Source organism: Nomascus leucogenys, chromosome X, assembly GCF_006542625.1.
Source record: "Nomascus leucogenys isolate Asia chromosome X, Asia_NLE_v1, whole genome shotgun sequence".
In the NCBI taxonomy this organism is placed as follows: Eukaryota; Metazoa; Chordata; class Mammalia; order Primates; family Hylobatidae; genus Nomascus; species Nomascus leucogenys.
The window spans coordinates 105,102,655-105,124,277 of record NC_044406.1 but is presented as its reverse complement, the minus strand read 5'-3'; the positions used below and the strand labels follow the sequence as shown (position 1 = coordinate 105,124,277).

The 21,623-nt window shown below is 38.7% G+C and overlaps 1 protein-coding gene across 1 annotated transcript in view; it reads right to left on the bottom strand.

Annotated features, from left to right (window-relative positions):
• Positions 1-1,376: 1,376 nt before the first annotated feature.
• The window catches only part of IL13RA1 (interleukin 13 receptor subunit alpha 1), a 69,750-nt gene continuing 49,503 nt past the window's right edge, over positions 1,377-21,623 (bottom strand). The window contains exons 11-12 of the mRNA XM_030806517.1: positions 19,335-19,419; positions 1,377-4,164 (exon numbers count right to left, since the gene is read on the bottom strand). Of these exons, the coding sequence (XP_030662377.1) occupies positions 4,072-4,164; positions 19,335-19,419 (178 nt within the window). The 3' untranslated portion in view covers positions 1,377-4,071. The remainder of the gene's footprint in view (positions 4,165-19,334; positions 19,420-21,623) is intronic.

Sequence of the window (21,623 nt, the reverse complement as noted above, 5' to 3'; positions counted from 1 at the left end):
TTACAAAAAAGACTTTGCTTGACTCAACCGTTAGGGTTTAAAAGAAAACAGACTCTCTGAAATAAATGTTCTTGTCCTCTTGCTTTCTTTTAAAACTACTAGTAAGTTGGTAGCATAATGTGCTATTCATGTGAGCATAAGTTACACCTTTAAAAGAGCAAGAGTTCATGGAAACAAGGAAATGATAAATTACTCTGGAAATCAAATGTGCTTAGATCATTCTGGCTCCTCTACCCCTGAGACAAAGTGATCATGTTTGTGGCTACAGGAATTTGTTTTCCATAGATCTCATACAAATTTACGACCTCAAGGGGGTTCTCAATTTTAAATATTTTCTGTTATAATACTCAGTGTTGATGTGTTAAGAATCAGAAAAGAGGTTTCTTATTTTAAAAATAACAACAAGAACAACAACAAAACAGCTACACTTACCTAGAAACGGATTTTCAGAATCTTCCTGGATAATTCCAGATAAAGAAATAACTTGACCAAGATCAGCACCCTCACTCTTACCCTAGGGTTTGGATTCTATAAAGATTCAGGGTAATTAGCAAATGTGATCTGGCTGAAGACACACTCCTTGAGCTTAACACAAATGAGGGGAAGAAAACTTCCATGACATTAAAACCATTTTGCTGTAGTCATAGAAAATATGAAACTTTATCACCTGCTTTTAAAAGGACAGCTATTGAAAACTGATTTTTTTTTGAGACGGAGTCTCGCTCTGTTGCCCAGGCTGAAGTGCAGTGGCATGCTGCAAGCTCCGCCTCCCGGGTTCACGCCATTCTCCTGCCTCAGCCTCCCGAGTAGCTGGGACCACAGTCACCCGCCACTACGCCCAGCTAATTTTTTTGTATTTTTAGTAGAGATGGGGTTTCACCGTGTTAGCCAGGATGGTCTGGATCTCCTGACCTCGTGACCAGCCCACTTCGGCCTTCCAAAGTGCTGGGATTACAGGCGTGAGCCACTGCGCCCGGTCGAAAACTGACTTTCTTAGTCTGTAATCTAACCTGCTAATATATTCCCTTGTGACTAGACGTCACACCTCATGTATATCATTAATCATATTGCATTCCACTTTAGCTTAATATTAGAAAGGACCAACCCTCCATTTCCATTAATTATCATAACTACAATTTATTGAATACTTAAGTCCCTTCAGGTGCTGCTTACAAAGGCTAAATATTAAACTAAGTGTATTCATGCCCTTATCAGAAAACATAGGCACACTAGAACAGCCAGAACATCAAAGAAGCTCATGATGAATGATTATAAGATAAAATACCTGGCTTGGAATTTTTTCATAATGTTTCTTCTTTTAACTCCAATTTTCTCTACCTCCCACCATTTCCCCAAAATAAGACCAAAGGAAAACATTTGGGTGACGTACAAAAAGACAATATTTATTTTACTCAAGCTTTCCTATAAGAAGTTAAACAGAAACAATCCCTGGTTGAAGACTACCAAAAATGTTAACATTGTTTCACATATCCCTTCAGTGCCCAGATGAAGGAAAAAACTTAACTGAATGAAAGAATAAGAATTACAATCCTGACAGTGGGTTTGCTTAGGTATGTTAGGAAAAATTCCACATAGGCTAGACCTAAAATAGTAAATGAGCCTACTAGTTTCCCACAGGGGATGAGAAATCCACTGATACAGACACCTCCAAGAGCTCCCAAGACCTAGGGATCACTTTTTAGTGACTGTAAAACCACCACAGGTATTCCCATAACTTCCTTTTCCCTCAGCTATTTTACTGCTAAAAGAAGAGGATGGGAACAAAAGATCACTTCCCCACTCCCAGACTGCATGACTGTCAGCACCAATGTTTGTTGGGAATTTCACAGCATCCTCTTCATGGCCATCTAAATAGGGTAACAGTAAAAATGGCAGGGGGAGGCATGGGTTTTGCTTTCCAGAATTATAAAATACCTGGAAAGGGATTAATCTCATTCCTATACAGGAAAACCAAATATTCTTTCTAGAGAACAGCAGAACAAAGTAGAACATCTACTATGGCTGTCTCTCAGCCTCAATCTGAATTCAAGAATAAAAGCACAAGGAGGAAACAACTTTACATCTGCCATTGTCATGAACCCCAGCTTCCTCAGAGAAGCCAGGGCACCATGCTTCTACACAGCCATGGAAGCAGGTTGCCACTTGTACCCAAACCTGTAGAGAGTGAGGGTTTCTTATCTCCCCTCCCCTAGGAGCAGGAATTGAAAGTAGCATCATTGTATTAACATGATTGGTAAATGTTTGAACAACTTGGAAATAAAGTTCTCAAGTTCCTACCAGTAATATGAGTCTGTGTGTGAGGAGAGAAATGGGGTGGGGGAAATGCCTCTCATTTCCCATACTTCTTTAAATTTGGGGGAAGTAACAGTAGAGGGGATATATACGGATCTGTTGTGTGGATAGGTGAGAATGGAACCCAATATATGCCCCCCAAAAGCATAAACAGAGCCTTGGCTGGCTGGCTACCGATGTAAGACACAAAAGCTATTTAATTAATCATTTATGGCAGAGAAAAGAGGAATCCTGGACCCACCTTGTAAAGAAAGAGAAATAGGTTCAACTATTCTTTTTTTCTCAAGCAAATAGCAATGTTCTAAGTGAAGATACTACCTCATCTCTGTTTAGAAAATGCACAAATATCAATGCTGAAAACCCTCACATGGAAGTTACAAAATATGCAAGAATTAGTCATTGTTTCTCAGACTACTCACACTTAACCTGAGATGCTAATTATCCTCTGCTCCTCCAGGTCTCCTGAGCAGATTTACATCCTAATTTCCAATGAAAGTCAAAAGGCTACAAGGAAGGGAAGGAGGGAGAATGCAAAAGGGGAAATCAGTGTTGGAGTTGTGGAGTTAAAAGGTCTGAAAAATGAGTGGTGGAGATTAAAAAAAAAAAGTGGCAAGAACTGAGGAGTCTCAAATAGACTGTAAACCCCTGGAAGGGGTCTGTGCTTCACAGCCAGGGGCCTAGCACAAGCCAAAGACATAGTAAATGCTACTTGAATAGCAAAGGTGAAGAAAATACATTGTTAGGGACTTCATGGTTGAAACTCTAATACCCAAGGAGTCATTCTACCTCCACTGCCCCTAACAGCCTACAGTGGCTTTGAAAGGTCTTGGCAAAGAAGCTGCCTCTGGTTTTTCTGTAGTTGTCATCATCATGGCCAACACTGATTTCTGGGGCTTTCAAAGCAGAGGAAAATGCTGTCGAACGAAATGATGACTCCAGAATATTAAGAGGTTTTGTTTGTTTGTTTTTTAGACAGTCTTTCTCTGTCACCCAGGCTGGAGTGCAGTGGCATGATCTCTGCTCACTGCAACCTCCACCTCCCAGGTTCAAACAATTCACCTGCCTCAGCCTCCCAAGTAGCTGGGATTACAGGCACGCGCCACCACACCCAGTTAATTTTTGTAGTTTTAGTAGAGACGAGGTTTCACCATTTTGGCCAGGCTGGTCTCGAACTCCTGACCTCAAGTGATCCGCCTGCCTTGGACTCCCAAAGTGCTGGGATTACAGGCGTGAGCCACTGGACCCAGCCCAGACTGTTAAAAGAGTTTTAATAGCCACAAACATGGTTCAATGGGATCCCAAACAATACATATCAGATTTTATCCATTTTGTTTGCTACATGTTCTTTGTGACTCAAGTTTGACATTAGCATTTGCACCCCAAATGAGTTCCCCTACAAATAAAATTTGTTCATGTTGACACAAAGAACACAAAGCAAGTATAGATCCCTCAGGAAGTTGTCACAACTCTTGATAAGATTAACTCCACTGCTATCATCACTTTTTGCTTCGTCCCCTAGTTTGAAGCCTGCTGGCTTTTATAATTCAATGAGAATGACTCCACACTCTTCTCCAAAGCGTCCATTATTTTTAGTTTTTCAGTGAGCGACTCAACATAAAGACCTGTAGCTCTTATGAGCTGCCTGTTTTTAAATGGTGCAGTAGTTTCAGTTTCCATTTAATAAGTCCCCAGATAACAAACGGAGAATGGGAAGAATCTTCTCAAGGTCACAATGAAGGTAAAGATAAATTATCTCCATCACTGAGAGGCTTTCTTCGGGTTTTCTATCAGCACTACAGAGTCAGTTTCCTCCTTGGTTTGCTTCTCACAGATGTCGTACTTCTTCCAGTGCTAGAAGGGAAGAAAAAAAAACACATACACAATGACATTTCTAAACAGTGTTCTTTCCCTGAGTACTTAGTGCCAATGCTTATTTTTAGGTTTGTGTGGATGGAACCGTAGGGGTATGAGTTCCTGTTTTTTTTTTTTTTTTTTTTTGACCTAAGAATCTTTATCTATCTGAATGATTAATGAAACAGAACAATCAGGAATTAACATTAAATGGAGGTGGGAATCATGAGATAGTTACATGATGTACAATGACTATCTCCAGAAATAAATTTGGACATTTCCAACATTGGAAATAAAATCTGTTAAGAAGAATAAAAGGATGTCATGCCCGCCCTTCTTACTCCAACTGTTTTGCTGAGACCTTTATTACCTTTATTTTCTTAATGCTCATTGCTCCAGAGACATAATCGGTTCAAAAAGTCAAGTAGCATCGAGATGAATGGTAAAACATAAGATGTTCCTGAAGTCTTACTGCAACTGAAATTGCTGAAAGACCCTATATTAAGAGCTTCATCCAACATCATTTGCTAGAACAGGAAATTACACATAAAGCACACTTATCTTGAACCCAATTCAAGCATGTCTCTTATGGTAAAAGCCAATATCCTGGTCCTTGCCTTTTTTACTTTTACTTGTAAATCAGAGGAAAGGGTGAAACATGAGCTCGGTCCTCTCATCTGTAAAATAAAGTTGTTATACTAAACCAGCGGTCAGCAAACTATGGTCCACAGGTCAAATCTGGCTGAATGCTGGTCTTTGTTTCATATTGCCTTCACCTGCATTCATGTTATAATGGCAGAGTTGAATTGTGACAGAGACTGAATGGCTTGCAAAAAAAAATCATTTACTATCTGGCCCTTTACAGAAAAAAGTCTGCCAAACCCTGCATTAGATTATGTCTAAGCTCATTTTCTGCACAGTTGTTCTTAGGAAAAGAAATGGAAAGAAGAAAAACAGAAACAAGAGCTGCCACAGGTTGTGCAATTGAAGATGGACTGGGCAAGTTAAGGGATGAGGGGATGAGTTGGGAAACACTGCTCAAAATATCCAAATTACTCTAAACAAATTATATAATCCTGACACACCTACTAGAATGGCTAAAATTAAAAATACCAACAATTCCAAGTGCTCATAAGAACGCAGAGAAACTACATCTCCATATATTGTTGGTAAAAATAAGATAGTGCAGTCATTACGGAAAACAGTCTGACACTTGGTTATAAAATAACACATACACTTACCACATGACCCAGAAATCCCACTCCCAGGTATTTACCCAAGAGAAATGAAAACATGTCACACAAAGACTTCTACATGAATGTTTATAGCATTTTCACTAATAATAGATTAAAAACTAGATACAACTCTGATGTCCTTGAACAAGTGAATGGTTAAACTGTGGTACAATCATATTATAGAATACTGCTCAGCAATAAAAGGAAATGAACTACTGATACACACCACAATGTGGATGTCTCTTAAACGCATTATGCTGAGTAAAAGAAGCCAAACTCAAAAAGCTATGTACTGTGTGATTTCATTTACAGGACATCTTGTAAGACTTTAGGGACAGAAAATTGATCAGCGTTTGCAAGGATCTACGATTAACAGAGGGGGTTGACTGTAAAGGACCACAAGATAACTTTTAGGAGATGATGGAAATATTCTATATTTTTATTGGAGCAGTGGTTACAAAATTGCATATATTTGCTAACATTCTTCTAACTGAACACTCAAAAAACAGTATATTTTATTGTAAATTACACCTCAAACTTGATTTTAAAACGTGACATGTACAGATTTCTAATAAAAACAATTTGAAAAATATTACATAACCTTGAAAAAAATGGCTTATTTAATAAATGACACTAAGACAACTGGGTAATATAAGCATTTGAAAACAATGCTAAACCCTACCTCATAGCCTACATGAATAAATCCCTGATGGATTAAAGATCTCAATGTAAACAAAAAATCAAATAAGTACTAGAAAAATATGTAGAGGAACAACTATATAAATCTAAGGTGGAAAGGGCTCTTTACACCTAAAAATACAGGAAGATTTGACTGCATTAAAAAGGAAAAACCTTTTGTACATCATTAATCACCCTAAATACAATACAAAGGAAAACATGGATAAGAAGCCAAAGGGTTAATATCTAATATGTAAAGAGCTTTACAAACCACCAAAAGATGAATACAACAAGGAAAAATGGACATGGAACAAGAATTTCACAAAAGAATTAATTCAAGCCAATGAACTTGGGAAAAAGTACAAAACCTGACTGTAAAATTAAGATGCTCTTTTCTCATCTATTAACTTGGCAAGAATTTTAAAATTAGGTAATATCATATTGGCAAAAGTATGGTCAAACAACCAGTCGAACATACTGCTGGTAGGTATATGAACTGGCACAACTTAGTTGTAATCTATGCTTCTTACGAAAAAATTTGTTTGTGCATTTTAATGCCCCAGTTTCCTTAACACAAAGGAATCATACTCTCCATATGTAACCTGGGTGTTTCACCTAACAGTGTATGTTATATTTTTATACATCAGTAAAAGTGATCTACCTCATTTTAACCTCTACATAATATTTCATTGTATGAATGCGCCATAACTTATTTAGCCAGTTTCCTTAATGGGAATTTAATTTGTACAACCTTTCTGGATGACAATTTGTCAATACAGGTAGAGTATCCCTTATGCAAAATGCTTGGGACCAGAAGTGTTTCAGCTTTTGGAATATTTGCACTATATACTTACCAGCTAAGCATCACTAATGCAAAAATCTGAAATTCAAAATGTTGCAATGAACATTTCCTTTGAACATCACGTTAGAAAGTTTCAGATTTGGGAGCATTTCAGATTTTAGATTTTCAGATTAGGAATACTCAGTCTGTATCAGTCAAAGAGTTTAAAATATATATACCCTCCCCCTTGATCATGCAATTTGGCTTGTAACAATTTATCCTAAGACAGTAATAAAATATTAATACATATGCTTATACTTAGCTGTGAAGTGATGCCTATATAATGAAATTTAGGATTCATCCAAATGCCAATAGGAATTTTGTTAAGTACATTATAATATGTGCACACAATGGAATATTATTTAGCCACTAAAAGCTATATTATAGGGGACCAGGGTTGACTAACTTTTCCTGAAAATGGCTAGATAAGAAGTATTTTCAACTTCGGGGGCCATACAGTCTCTGTGCCTATAACACAGCTCTGCTGTTGTAGCATGAAAGCAGCCACAGGCAATATATAAATGAATGGGCCTGGCCAATGAAACTGTATGACACTGAAATCTTAATTTCATGTGCCATGAAATAGTATTCTTACATTTTTTTCCCAACTATTTAAAAGCACAAAAACTATTCTTAGGTTAAAGACTGTACAAAAACAAGTGGCAGGCAGAATTTGCCCCTTGGTCTATAGTTTGCAGAAAAATTCTGTGAAGAAGATGGTGGTAGCAGCATCATTTTTGAATCTTCCCAAATATCACCATAAAAAACACAAGTCGGAAATATAAATAGGAAAGTGTTGCGCAAAGTCAGGGACCCTGAACGGAGGGACCTGCTGAAGTCATGACAGAAGAATATAAATTGTGAAGATTTCATGGACATTTCTTAGCTCTCCAAATTAATACTTTTATAATTTCTTATGCCTGTCTTTACTGCAATCTCTGAACATAAATTGTGAAGACTTTATAGACATTTATCACTTCCCCAATCAATACTCTTATAATTTCCTATGCCTATCTTTACTTTAATCTCTTAATCCCATCATCTTCATAAGCTGAGGATGTATGTCACCTCAGGCCCCTGTGATGATTGCGTTAACTGCACAAATTGTTCATAAAGCATGTGTGTTTGAACAATATGAAATCTGGGCACCTTGAAAAAAGAACAGGATAACAGCAATGTTCAGGGAACAAGGGAGATGACCATTAGGTCTGACTGCCTGGGAGCCGGGCAGGACAGAGTCATATTTCTCTTATTGCCGAAAACAGGTAAGAGAAATATCGCTGAATTATTTCCCCAGTAAGGAATATTAACAATTAACATCCCTGGGAAAAGAATGCATTCCCAGGAGGAGGCCTCTAAAATGGCTGCTCTAGGAGTGTCTGCCTTATGCAGTCATAGATAGGGATGAAACACGCCCTAGTCTCCTGCAGCGCTCCCAGGCTTATTAGGATTAGGAAATTCCTGCCTAGTAAATTTTAGTCAGAATGGTTGTCTGCTCTCAAACCCTGTTTCCTGATGTTTATCAATGACAATGCGTGCACAGCGGGACCAGGAACCTCATTAGTAATTCTAGTTTCACCCTGGCCTTGTGACCTTGCCCTGCCCATTTGCCTTGTGATATTTTGTTGCCCTTGAAGCATGTGATCTCTGTGACCCACACCCTATTTGTACACTCCCTCCCCTTTGAAAATTGCTAATAAAAACTTGCTGGTTTTATGGCTCAGGAGGCATCACAGAACCTGCCGACATGTGATATCTCCCCCGGACATCCAGCTTTAAAGTTTCTCTCTTTTGTACTCTTTCCCTTTATCTATCAGACCGGCCGACACTTAGGGAAAATAGAAAAGAAGCTACATTGAAATATTGGGGGCTGGTTCCCCCCATAGGAAAGTAAATCCAAAATCTACCAACACAAGATGAAATCTACAACAAAACAAGATGAAAACGTTTCCCCCATGAACCTCAAAGTAAGAGTGAATGCAGACAAATTAGAGATAGTTACAGGACCAAAATGGTATCAGCTGTGGAAGAGTATATAAACGGACTCAACATGGCATCCTATAGATCTGAGAACTGTAAAATAACTCAACTTCAGCAAGCAAATTTATGAACAACTGATAAAGGGAAGGGTTTGCATCTTCAAATAGTGATTGAGTGCAAGGAGTCCATGGTCTAGACTGAAAGCAGCCTGGGCCTCCAGAAACTCAAAACTAATCCTTAATCCCTTCCAGGGCAAAGCTGCACTCTGAGGAGAAACTGGTGAGACTGGATTACAAATTGGCCAGGACAGGGACAAGAGAGACAAAAAAGAAAGCCTAGATCAAAGCAGAAAAGGTAGACAGAAAGGGCCAGGAGATTTCAGAATGTAATTTACTAGAGGATGGAGCTCTATAGCTATAAAATTAGGGGAAAAAAAACTTGTCACAATCAAGCCTCCTTCTAAAAGTTCAGGAAACTGATTTCATACAAAAATGAACAACAGCAGCGAGGTGTGGTTGTTCACGCCTGTAATCCCAGCACTTTGGGAGGCCAAGGCAGGAGGATTGCTTGAGCCCAGGAGTTTGAGACCAGCCTGGGCAATATGGTGAAACCCCACCTCTGCAAAAAAAATAATTTTTTTTTTTTTTTTGAGATGGAGTCTCACACTGTTGCCCAGGCTGGAGTGCAGTGGCGTGATCTTGGCTCACTGCAACTTCCGCCTCCAGGTTCAAGCGATTCTCCTTGCCTCAGCCTCCCAAGTAGCTGGGATTACAGGCGCCCGCCACCAAGCCTGGCTAATTTTTTTGTATTTTTAGTAGAGACGGGGTTTTGCTAGGTTGGCCAAACTGGTCTTGAACTCTTGACCTTGTGATCCGTCTGCCTCAGCCTCCCAAAGTGACAATTATTTTTAAAATAAAAAATGTTTAAAATTAAAGAATAAAATAAAAATGAGCCACAGAATAATACTCTTACAGAATTAAAACGTAACAGAATGATATATCCACAAAATAGATGAAAACTATAACCTAATATTTCAAAACTAGCTGAAGTATATTTAAAAAGTTACATGATATGAAAAAAAGTAAACAATGTAGAAGAGTATATTAAAAGTCAATATAAACAACTCAGAAATTGGATAACAAAACTCACAGAAGAATTAAAAGTAAAAGAAGACCGGGCGCAGTGGCTCATGCTTGTAATCCCAGCACTTTGGGAGGTCAAGGTGGGTGGATCACTTGAGGTCAGGGGTTCGAGACCAGCCTGGCCAACATGGTGAAACCCCATCTCTAATAAAAATACAAAATTAGCCAGGCGTGGTGGCATGTGCCTGTAATCCCAGCTACTTGGGAGGCTGAGGCAGGAGAATCACTTGAACCTGGGAGGCGGAGTTTGCAGTGAGCCAAGATCGCACCACTGTACTCCAGCCTGGGCGATGGAGACTCCATCTCAAAAAATAAAACAAAAGAAAAGTAAAAGAAAATAATCATTTCAAAATTGAAGACTAAGCTAGAAGAAACACAGGGCAAATAAACACAACATATCATCAGATAAGATCTTAAATAGATTAAAAAGTAGGATTTTTTAACAAAAATGAAATGAAGGTGGATGAAAATTATTCAAGAGGATGTGAAAGGGCTGGAAGGGCTGGGTGCAGTGGCTCGCACCTATAATTCCTGAACTCTGGAAGTTCCAGGTTGGGGAATAACTTGAAGCCAGTAGTTCAAGACCAGACTGGGCAACACGGCAAGACTGTGTCTCTAAAAAAAATTTAAAAATTAGCCAGCCATGGTGGCACATGCCTGTCCCAGCTATTCAGGAGGCTGAGTTGGGAGGATCACTTGAGCCCAGAAGTTGGAGCCTGCAATGAGCTATCATGGTGCCACCATACTCCAGCCCAGGCAACAGAGCAAGACCCTGTGCCAAAACAAAAAAGAAGATGTGAAAGGTCAAAGAAAACATGGGAACAGAACAACTAAAATCTGTAAGTGAAGAAACTTTTACTAAAATTAAAAAAAAATATATCTAAAATTACATACTGAGAAAGCACACCATATACCGCAAAAAATCACAACGCCAACACATATTCTGGTAAAATTATTGGACTTTGAAGAAAAAATCCTTTGACAACCAGCCAAAAAGACCAAGTGTTTTAATACAGGAGGAAAATTATATCGTCTGCTGACTCTGACAAAAACATATTATGCCAGAAGAAAATGGATGACACATTTAAGATACGCAAGGCAGGACCTATGAGCCGTGGATTTTATATCTTGCCAAAATGACTTTCAATGATAAATGTAGTGAATTCCATCAATTTGTAAATAATTCAGGAAATGCTGGTCCCATGAATCCTTCCTGAGAAAACTTTTGAGCTTCAAACAACCCAAATGACTGGAGCAATGTTGACATAAAAAATGGTAGTGAACATCAAGTGTATCTCCACACATTGAAGTAAGACTAAATGAGGGCTCTATATGAGGACACAATGGAGATGTTCAACAACTTTAAAAATGGGGAGCAAATGAGGAGAGCACATGGAAAAATATCTTTTCAATCATCATTAAAAATTATTTTATAATATATCAAAAGTTCAGAAATTCCTTTAATTCTCATTTGTTACATTCAAATATAATTCAATATGACAGTGTTATTAAGACACATAGTAAAGGTTCCATAAGTATGAACTATTATTATTGTGGTTGCTATTACTCCATTTATCACTAAAGGTATTTCAGTTTCCCTATGTTGTTCACATATCATTAAAGATAGTTATATCTGGGTGACAGGATTAAGAATGATTTTGTCTATCTCTCTTGACTATCTGTAGTTCTAACTTGTCTATACTAAATGCATATTGCTTTTAAAAGAATATATATATATATATATATTTTTTTTTTTTTTTTTGAGACAGAGTCTCATTCTTGTTGCCTAGGCTGGAGTGCAGTGGCTCAATCTCGGCTCATTGCAACCTCCGCCTCCCAGGCTCAAGCGATTCTCCTGCCTCAGCCTCCCAAGTAGCTGGGATTACAGGCATGCATCACCATGCCCGGCTAATTTTGTACTTTTAGTAGACAGGGTTTCACCATGTTGGCCAGGTTGGTCTTGAACTCCTGACTTCAGGTGATCCACTTGCCTCAGCCTCCCAAGTGATCAGAAAAAAAAAAGTTTTAATTAAAAAAATGCATGAATGTATAGCGGTGAAGTGTGTGTGTGTGTGTGTGTGTGTGTGTGTGTGTATAATATGGATTTTTCACAAATAAAAACTGTATAACTATTAAAAATGCACCCTGAAAATTACAATTTTGTTTCTGGTCATTAGACCCAACACTTGGCTGTGTTGGACAAGAAAAAAGCAATTTGTTTTAATGAGGTGAACACTAAAACAGAAAGGGCTTCTCAGAATACATTAATCTTTCTGATTGCCTTTTTTCATCCCCAAAATTTGAATTACTCTCATTTCCACCCTTTATCAACACAGTGGCCTTTTCCTGAGTACTGCTTCTATGAATATGTCCATGTAAGGTAAAAGAAATAAATGCAATGGCTCTTTCCTATTATTCAATTCTGTGAATTATATGCCTGTCTAATTTTAAAACCACTTGTAGAAAAAAATAAATAAATCCACACAATTACCAGTCCAAAATTCAATCCTTACTGCCAATTTTAAAAACAAAGTAATCAACAACAGAGTAATGGCCAAAGATGAAAAACATCATAGATGAAGAAAATCAGTGCTTACGGGGCTTACACAACTGGCTTTTAGTTGGTAATTATCTGAGCCTAGAAAAACGGCATGTTATGTAGGTTTTTATAATTTAAAGGCATAAATTTGGTAGTACAATGAAAGATCAAGTCTCAATTTAAGATTACTTTCAAGATTTGGTTAAGATATTTTCCAGAGTGGATTGTCTATAGAAGTGAAGTGAGCTTGATGTACCTTAGCCCCATGCAAAAGCACTGGCCTTTGGTATACAAGTCTACCTATTTCATGCCCCAGTCCCTCTTCAGATTAACATTCAAAACAGAAAGTTATACAAAATGAATTGTAGATCTCCACACCTTAAAATCATTGCAACTTGAAAAAGAACAAGCTGAGGCTCGGCATGGTAGCTCATGCCTGTAATCCCAGCACTTTGGGAGGCCAAGGTAGGCAGATCATTTGGCCTAGGAGTTTGAGACTAGCCTGGGCAACATGGCAAAACCCCATCTCTACCAAAAAAAAAAATTAGCTGGGCGTGGTGGTGCACACCTGTATTCCCAGCTACTTGGGAGGCTGAGGTCGGAAGATCGCCTCAGCCCAGGAGGCTGAGGCTGCAGTGAACCATGTTCACACCACCGTACTCCAGCCTGGGCAACACAGTGAGACCCTGTCTCAAAAAAAAAAAAAAAAAACAAGTTGAATGTGGTGGTATGGAGAGGAACAACTTGGTACTATGAGGTGTCTATTAATCCAACTCCTCACCTTAAAACAGATAAAGGGAAATGATTAAATATGCATCTTGCCTTTTTAGTAGGAGCTGAATTTCAGAACAACTAAAGAGCTTAGTTGATGACTGAAAGCAGCGCTTTATAGATACCTGTCAGCTCATAAGTGTAGAAATGGGCCAGGCACGGTGACTCATGCCTGCAGTCCCAGCACTTTGGGAGGCTGAAGCAGGAGGATCACTTGAGCCTAGAAATTCGAGACTAGCCTGGGCAACATAGTGAGACCTTGTCTCTACAAAAGAAATTTAAAAATTAGCTGAGTGTGGTGACACGTGACTATAGTCCCAGCTATTCAGGAGGCTGAGGCAGGAAAACTGCTTGAGCTCAGGAGGTCGAGGCTACAGTGAGCAGAGGTTGCATCACTGCCCTCCAGCCTCGGTGACAGAGCAAGATCCTGTCTCAAAAGAAAAAAAAAAAAGAAAAGTAAATGTAGAAATGATAGAAAGAGAAAAATTGTAATATTCAACCTAACCCCTAAGGAAATTACTGATTCAAGCGAGGATATCAACTGATGTAAAAAGCATTAGCTGAAGACTTGACAAGGTGCTAGCATAACACTACACAGATTATCTGTGTTGAAGCAATGGGGGAAATAAGTGCAGATGGCAGGAGGGGACACGCTGTTCTATCACCTTAAATATAGTGGTCAATCTCAACCACTGTCTTAGTGGTCAGTGGTGAGATGACTGGATAATATCTGCCTCCTGACAATTTGGGCAGTTGGAAATACTTGAATATGGACTGAGTATTAGATGAAATTAAGGAATTAATAATTTTTAAAGTACAGTAATGCTATTTTGGCTATGTAGGAAAGCATTCTTAGCTTTTAAAGATAAATACTGAGGCTGGGCGCGGTGGCTCACGCCCGTAATCCCAGCACTTTGGGAGGCCAAGGCGGGCAGATCACCTGAGGTCAGGAGTTCGAGACCAGCCTGGCCAACATGGCAAAACCCCATTTCTACTAAAATTACAAAAATTAGCCAGGCATGGTGGCACCACCTGTAGTCCCAGCTACTTGGGAGGCTGAGGCAGGAGAATCACTTGAACCTGGGAGGCGAAGTTTGCAGTGAGCCGAGATCGTGCCACTGCACTCCAGCCTGAGTGATAGAGTGAGACTCCATCTCAAAAAGGAAAAAAAAAAGATACACACTGAAGTAAAAAATAACAATCAGCAGTATTTGGATGTTATCCCCATGTTTAAAAAGCTCCTTTCTGATCAAGAATATAAAAATGGCACAATGCTGAAAATAAGAATTGGTTTCCAAGAAGCAGGGGGAGAATATATTTTTTTATGGATAAAAGAAATGCAGATAGAGAGGAGAAGCAATTCCCTCTGCAACTCCCCTTACCTCCCCTCAATATGGCCAGAAGCCCAATTAGTCACAAGGAAAAGGCAAAGAGCAAAGCAACAGAAAGAAATGCTGTTGGCCAAAATATTACTACAGTAATGAACAAAACATCATCAAAACACGAGTAACTTTAAGGAAAACTATACTGAAGATTTAACTTATTTATGGCCATAACTAAATAAGTTTTCATAAGAACAACTATTAATGGTGCAGTAGGGAAGAAGTGAGTGTTTCAAAAAGGACAAACATTATTTATTTGGATTGGAAGTTGGTAACTTTGGGCTATATGGGTTCTAGTCCAGGTTTTGCAGTTGCCTCTCTATGTGACTGACAGAGTTTGGATATATGTCCCTGCCAAATTTCATACTGAATTGTAATCCCCAACGTTGGAAGTGTGGCCTGGTGGGAAGTGTTTGGGTCATAGGGGCGGATCCCTCATGGCTTAATGCTGTCATCACAACAGTGAGTTCTCACGAGAGCTGTTTAAAAGTGTATGGTACCTCCTACCCCCTCTTGTTCCCACTCTCACCACGTAAGATGCCTGCTCCCCCTTCACTTTCCATGACTGTAAGCTTCCGGAGATACTCACCAGAAGCAGATGCTGGTACCACAGTTCCTGTGAAGCCTGCAGAACCATGAGCTAATTAAACTTCTTTTATTTATAAATTACCCAGTTTCAGGTATGTCTTTATAGCAATACAAGATTGGCTTAACACAGTGACAGTCCTTGAGAAACTTCTCTGTGGCTCCTAATGTCCCCATCTCTAAAGACAGGGAGATGAGTGAGAATCTCGAGTTTTGAGCATTTACAATTAAAGGGAAATAATTAAACATGTCAACATCCACCTCATTAGATGACTTCTAGGGCTATGTTCATTCAATAATTCAATGATGCTAGAAGTAAAAGAGTATGCAGCATGTGCAGTTCAATTTGTGAGAACTGATGCCATGTGAAGAAAGCAGATTTTTTTCATTTGGTTAAAAGCAGACATAAAAATTTGTTCTCTTACCCTTCCCCATCTCTGGAATTTTTATTATACTTTTAGTTTTAAAGAACTGATTTTGTTTAATGGTCTGCAATGGACAAAACAAAAATACCTTGTGCTTTTAATGGTCCATACTGTCAGTATATTTGCGTCACCAAATTACAGAATTATCTGACTCATCAGGACAAAAACAACATATTATCCTCTAGACAGCAAATTGAAAAAAGCAATTTTCCCATCTCTGAGAAAGATAATTGATCTGATTTTGCTGTCAATGTTACCATCATTCACTCTATTACTCAGACTTGAAAACTTGAAATTATTTTTTACTCTCCCTACCTCTCATCACCCACACAGACTCACCAAGTCATAATGAGTTGATTTCCTTTAATAATGTCTCTTACGTCAATCTCCTCTGCTACCACCTAAGTTCAAGTTCCTATTATCTCTCAGACCTGGATGACTACAGTATTTTCTTTTTCCCTTAATGACTTGTACAGGGTTTCTTTTATTATAAAAGTAGTACATGCTCACTATAGGCAATCTGGAAATTTTAGAAAGGTAGAGAGAGAATAACATCAGTTACCCACAATCCCTTTGCCTAGAAATGATCATTCATTCTGACCTATTTCCTTCCCCTCGTTCTATGTATATATTAATGCATTTTTAATAAAAATTATGATTGTAATATACTACATGTTTATGGTAAGTTTCTTACTCCTGTATTTTGAGTATTTTGTTATAACACTAAATGCTTCGAAAACCTAACTTATATTTTTTTAAACTAATTCTCGATTGTTATGTTTCATTGGCTTCTAATTTTTCATGTTAAAAGCAAATGCCGTATTGACCACTCTTGTGCCGTTGTTGGATTATTTCCTCAAAATTGGTTCCTAAAAGTATAATCATAGGCTCAAAGATTCCTGTTACATTTTACCAGTTTTCCCTCCAGAAAGGATATCTATCATTTTACAGGCCCATCAGCAGTGCATGAAAAGTGCCATCAATATATACAAGACATGCCAATATATTCCCATTTAAAGCTATTCATAATACAACCCTAAATCTTTTTATCAGAAATCCCCTACCCCAACCCTCTACTTCTGTCATACAGACGTCTTAGAAGATGGTGAGGTTCTTCAGGACAAGCATTCTGTCTTACAAGAGGCAATGCAGCCTAGTAGAAAGACCAAGAGAAGTCTAGCATAAGACAGCCCTGGGTCAAATTCTACCTTACCACCAACTAGCTGTGTTACTGCAGCTAAATTGCTTAACCTCATTGGGGCTCCATTTCCTCATCTGTAAAATAATACCAACAGCATCTTCTCCATAGGGTGGTTACGAAGATTCAATAAGGTAATATAGGCAAAGCACTTAATACATTGTCTGACACATAGTAGACTTTCAATAGCTGGTTAAAGTTGTTAGAGTACTTGTACAATTCTCAACCTCCAGCATCTATCACAGCTGGTGAAATGAAGTAAGAGACAGGAGTAAATATCTTTATCACTGATCTTCAAAGTGTGGTCCACAGACTCTCTTAGCAGGACAGGGATCATCTGTGGGCTCCTGGTAAATATGCAGAGTCCTAGAACTCATCCCTGACCTGCCAAATCAGGTCAGGTCAGGGAGTTGGAAGTAGGGTCCAGAAATCTGTATTTCTTATAAGCACTCCAGTTGATTGTGACTCAACTAAAGTTGGAGAACCATAGCTATCATACTCGCTCCAGATACGGCATACAATCTCCTCATCAGGTACCTAACTTCTGGGTCTACATGCCCTGACTCCCAGGATCTGGCAGAGTTATCTACTGTCTGTGAAGATGACCTGGTTAAAAAGTGATCCAAATGAATCCCCTTCTGATAGCATATCTGCCTCTCTGCCTTCCTTCCCTAACCAAATACCATCACTGCCACTGAGAATCACCCATTATTACAATAATTATTTGGGAATTAAAGATAAAAATAAATTATTATCAATAGTAATACTAATCACTAACACTTATTAAGCACTTATAATGTGCCAGGTAGGCTAAGCAGTTTCCATTCAATTAACTGTTGGGTATTAAGTTAATCCACATAACAACACTATGAGGCAGGTGCTATTGTTACCTCCATTTTACTAATGAAAAAATTGAGTCACAGAGAAGCTAAGAAAATTATCCAAGGTCAAAAGGATGGTAAATGACACAGCAGGGATATGAATCCAGACAATCTGACTCCAGAAATCAGGCTATTATCTACTATGCAGTACTACTTCCCTAAATTAACTGCCCTATGCTTGTTATTATTCCTTTAAGATATACACAATGATAATAATATTTATTTAATTTAGTGTCTTTATTATTTCAGTAGAGTGGATGATAAATCCAGCTAAAGTTAGAAGCCTCAAACCCTTTTGTTCCCATAATGTCTTCGGTTTTCTGGCCACAAATTCTAGCATGAGAATCTGCAGGAAACCAACTATAACAGTTGGGGTAGGGCTGCTCCATTTCTATATCTTTGGAGTCTAGCCTTCCAAGAAACAACATGAACACAATGCATTTCAATTGCTTACCCTATGTTTATATTTCCCCACATCAAGTTTTTTAAATTATCCAAGAGTCAGAAGGCCTGCTCATTAGGCTAGCTTCATAAAGGAGGCCCTTCCTCCTGCATGTTTTGATAAAATATGTCCCCTAACCAGAGAGAGAATGGAGCCCAGTTATATAAGATGAGCAAAGTATTCTGAAGACTTCTTAACTGGTGTGCTTGGCCTCAGATACTATATTTTAAATCAGCTCTTCTTCAAATTTTTAAAAATAAATTGTACTTTAGAAGAACCAATTTCAAAAGGAAATTCTGATACATGCTACAACATGAATGAACCTTTAAAACATTATGGTAAATGAAATAAGCCAGACACAAAAGGACAAATATTGTATGATTTCACATATAGGAGGTATCTAGAATATTTAATTCATAGAGACAAGAAGTAGAATAGAGGCTACCAGGGGTGGGAGGAATGAGGGGATGGGGAATTATTGTTTAACAACCACAGTTTCTATTTGGGATGATGAAAAATTTCTGGAAAGAGATAGTGGTGATGGTTGCATAACTTATAAATGTATTTAATGACACTAAACTGTGTATATACATATATATATATATATATATATATTTTTTTTTTTTTTTTTAGAGAGTGTCGCTCTGTCACTCAGGCTGGAATGCAGTGGCATGATCATGGCTCACTGCAACCTTGAACTCCTGGGCTCAAGGGATCCTCCCATCTCAATCTCCTGAGTAGCTGGGACCACAGGTGCATGCTGCTGCACCCGGCTAATTATTATATATTTTGTGGAAACGAGATCTCGCAAAAAAATATAAAAATTAGCTGGGTGCAGTGGCATGCTGTCCAGGCTGGTCTCAAACTGCTGGGCTCAAGTGATCCTCCTGCCTCAGCCTCCCAAAGTGTTGGGATTACAGGCGTGAGCTGCCATACCCAGCCTGAACTGTATACTTAAAAATGCTTAAAATAATAAATTTTATGCTATGGATACTTTACCACATTTTTTTAAAAATCCCATAGCTTCCAGAAAAAAAAAAAAAATTCAAGCCCCATGAAATCTGTTCTTACCAGAGTATCATCATTCTGGTCTCCAAACATTTCTTTAAAAATCTTGCCAGGATCAGGAATTGGAGGGAATATAATAATCTTGAGCCTTTAAGAAAACAGAGACATTTGATTCAAACCTTCCAGTCCATAGGAGTGTCCCACATAAATACCACTATATTAAAAGAAGGCATGGACAAAAGACACGGTACACAAGTCATCTTTATTGACAATGCAGTTGTGAAGAAATTTCTAAAATTGGGTACACAAAGATCAATGTTCTAAGGGCATTAAGTTCTACTCTTGCCTATAGGTGGAGCACAGGGACCATCAGAATAAATGAATTACTTATTCCCTATCATCTAAATAATAATGCTGCTCTACTTTTAACAGACCAGATGGGCGCTTGCTCTGTATAATTTTGAAAAGAATAATCTTCTGAGAACAGGATACATTCCTCTGTTTCTTTTTTCTTCCTACTTCTCTCCATTTTTCAATCTTATAGCTTGCCTCCATCTCCCAGTGAGTGTCCATGGATGTGCCCCAGGATTCAGTCTTTTGTCTTCTTGTCTATCTCATTCACTTGATGAGCACTCCTTTCGGTCTTTAGGCTTTAAATTCATTCACATGCCGAGGATTCCCCAAATTAGATCTCCAGCCCAGACCTCTCCTTTCAACTCCAGATTCATGCACAAAATCGCTTATTTAACATCTTTATTTGGATATCTAATAAGCATCTCAAACTTAACATATGCAAAACTGAAGTCCTTATCTTTCCCTCAAACCCAGCTTTCCTCACAGTCTTCTCTGCTCAGTAAATGGCACCAGCATTCACTCAGTTGCTCAAGCCAAAAATCTAAGAGGTATCTCCGAATCCTCAATTACCCTCATACCTCCACAGACAGGCAACTATCAGCAAGTCTTATCAGTTCTACTCTCAAAATATATACTACTTCTGACCACTTCTTGCTATCTCCATTGCTAACCCCCTAGTACAGGTTATCCTCATCTTTCTGCCAAAACACTGCAATGCCTCCGAACTACTCCATCTGCTTCCACTTTTGCCCAAGTCAGTTCTTCACTCAGCAACTATAATGATCTTTTATGACAGTAACTCAGACCATGTGCCTACTCTGCTCAAAACTCTCTAATGCTCCTCATCATGCTTAGAATAAAATCTCAGTTCCTTGCCATGGCCTGCGTGATCTGGTTGGCCAACCTCTGTCCTCACTCGCTGCCACTCTCCACCCTGCACTCTCCACTCCAGCCAAACAAACCAAGAGCATTTCAGCCTTGGGGACTTTGAATTTGCTGTTCCCTTGGCCTGGAGTGCTCTTTCCTCGAATATGTGAATGACTCACTCCTTTACATTACTGGGAGTCTCTCCTCAAATGTCACTTTCTCAGTGACATCCTACATAAAATGCACCTCCTATCACCTCCTAGCCATACCCCACTACTGTCAATTATACTTCTATGTGAAATCATAGTATTTATTATTTATTTTGTGTGTGTGTGTGTATGTGCATGTGTGTATCTTTCCCTCTAGAATGTAGATGGGGACTTTGTCCTGTTCACTGCTGTAACTTTAGCACTTAGAACAGTGCCTGGTTCACAAATAGGCCTCAAAAAATATATATATAGAGAGAGAATATATATATATGTTGAATAAATGTTGAAATAATGATAAAATATTGGTTCTGGATCCAGCTTAATAACCTTATTCCAACCTTAGTTATTTACTACAAGAGCAAATAACAGTCCTATAATGAGATAGAGAAAATAAAACTCTCAAGGAATGGATACCATACATTCATGACAACTTGATGAAGTTCTCTTTCCCACAATATTAAGTAGTAGCCTGCTTTGCATTAATACCAGACAAGTCATTCTATTAGTAAAAGTCTCCATTTCTAAAACTTCATTCTAAGAACTACTGACTAACTTGATAGATTAGCCATTTGAAAGAGTATTATGTGAACATAGGACCTATTCAACAATCCTAAACACATGCAAAGGGAGCAGTGCTTGAGCAAGGAGCCCTGGAAAACTAATCCAACATGTTTTTCATTAGAAAGTGGGCATAGCGGCCGGGTGCAGTGGCTCATGCCTATAATCCCAGCACTTTGGGAGGCTGAGGAGGGTGGATCACTTGAGGTCAGGAGTTTGAGACCAGCCTGGCCAACATGGTGAAACCCTGTCTACTAAAAATACAAAAAATTAGCGAGGCGTGGTGGTGGGCACCTGTAATCCCAGCTACTCGGGAGGCTGAGGCAGGAGAATTGCTTGAACCCAGGAGGTGGAGGCTGCAGTG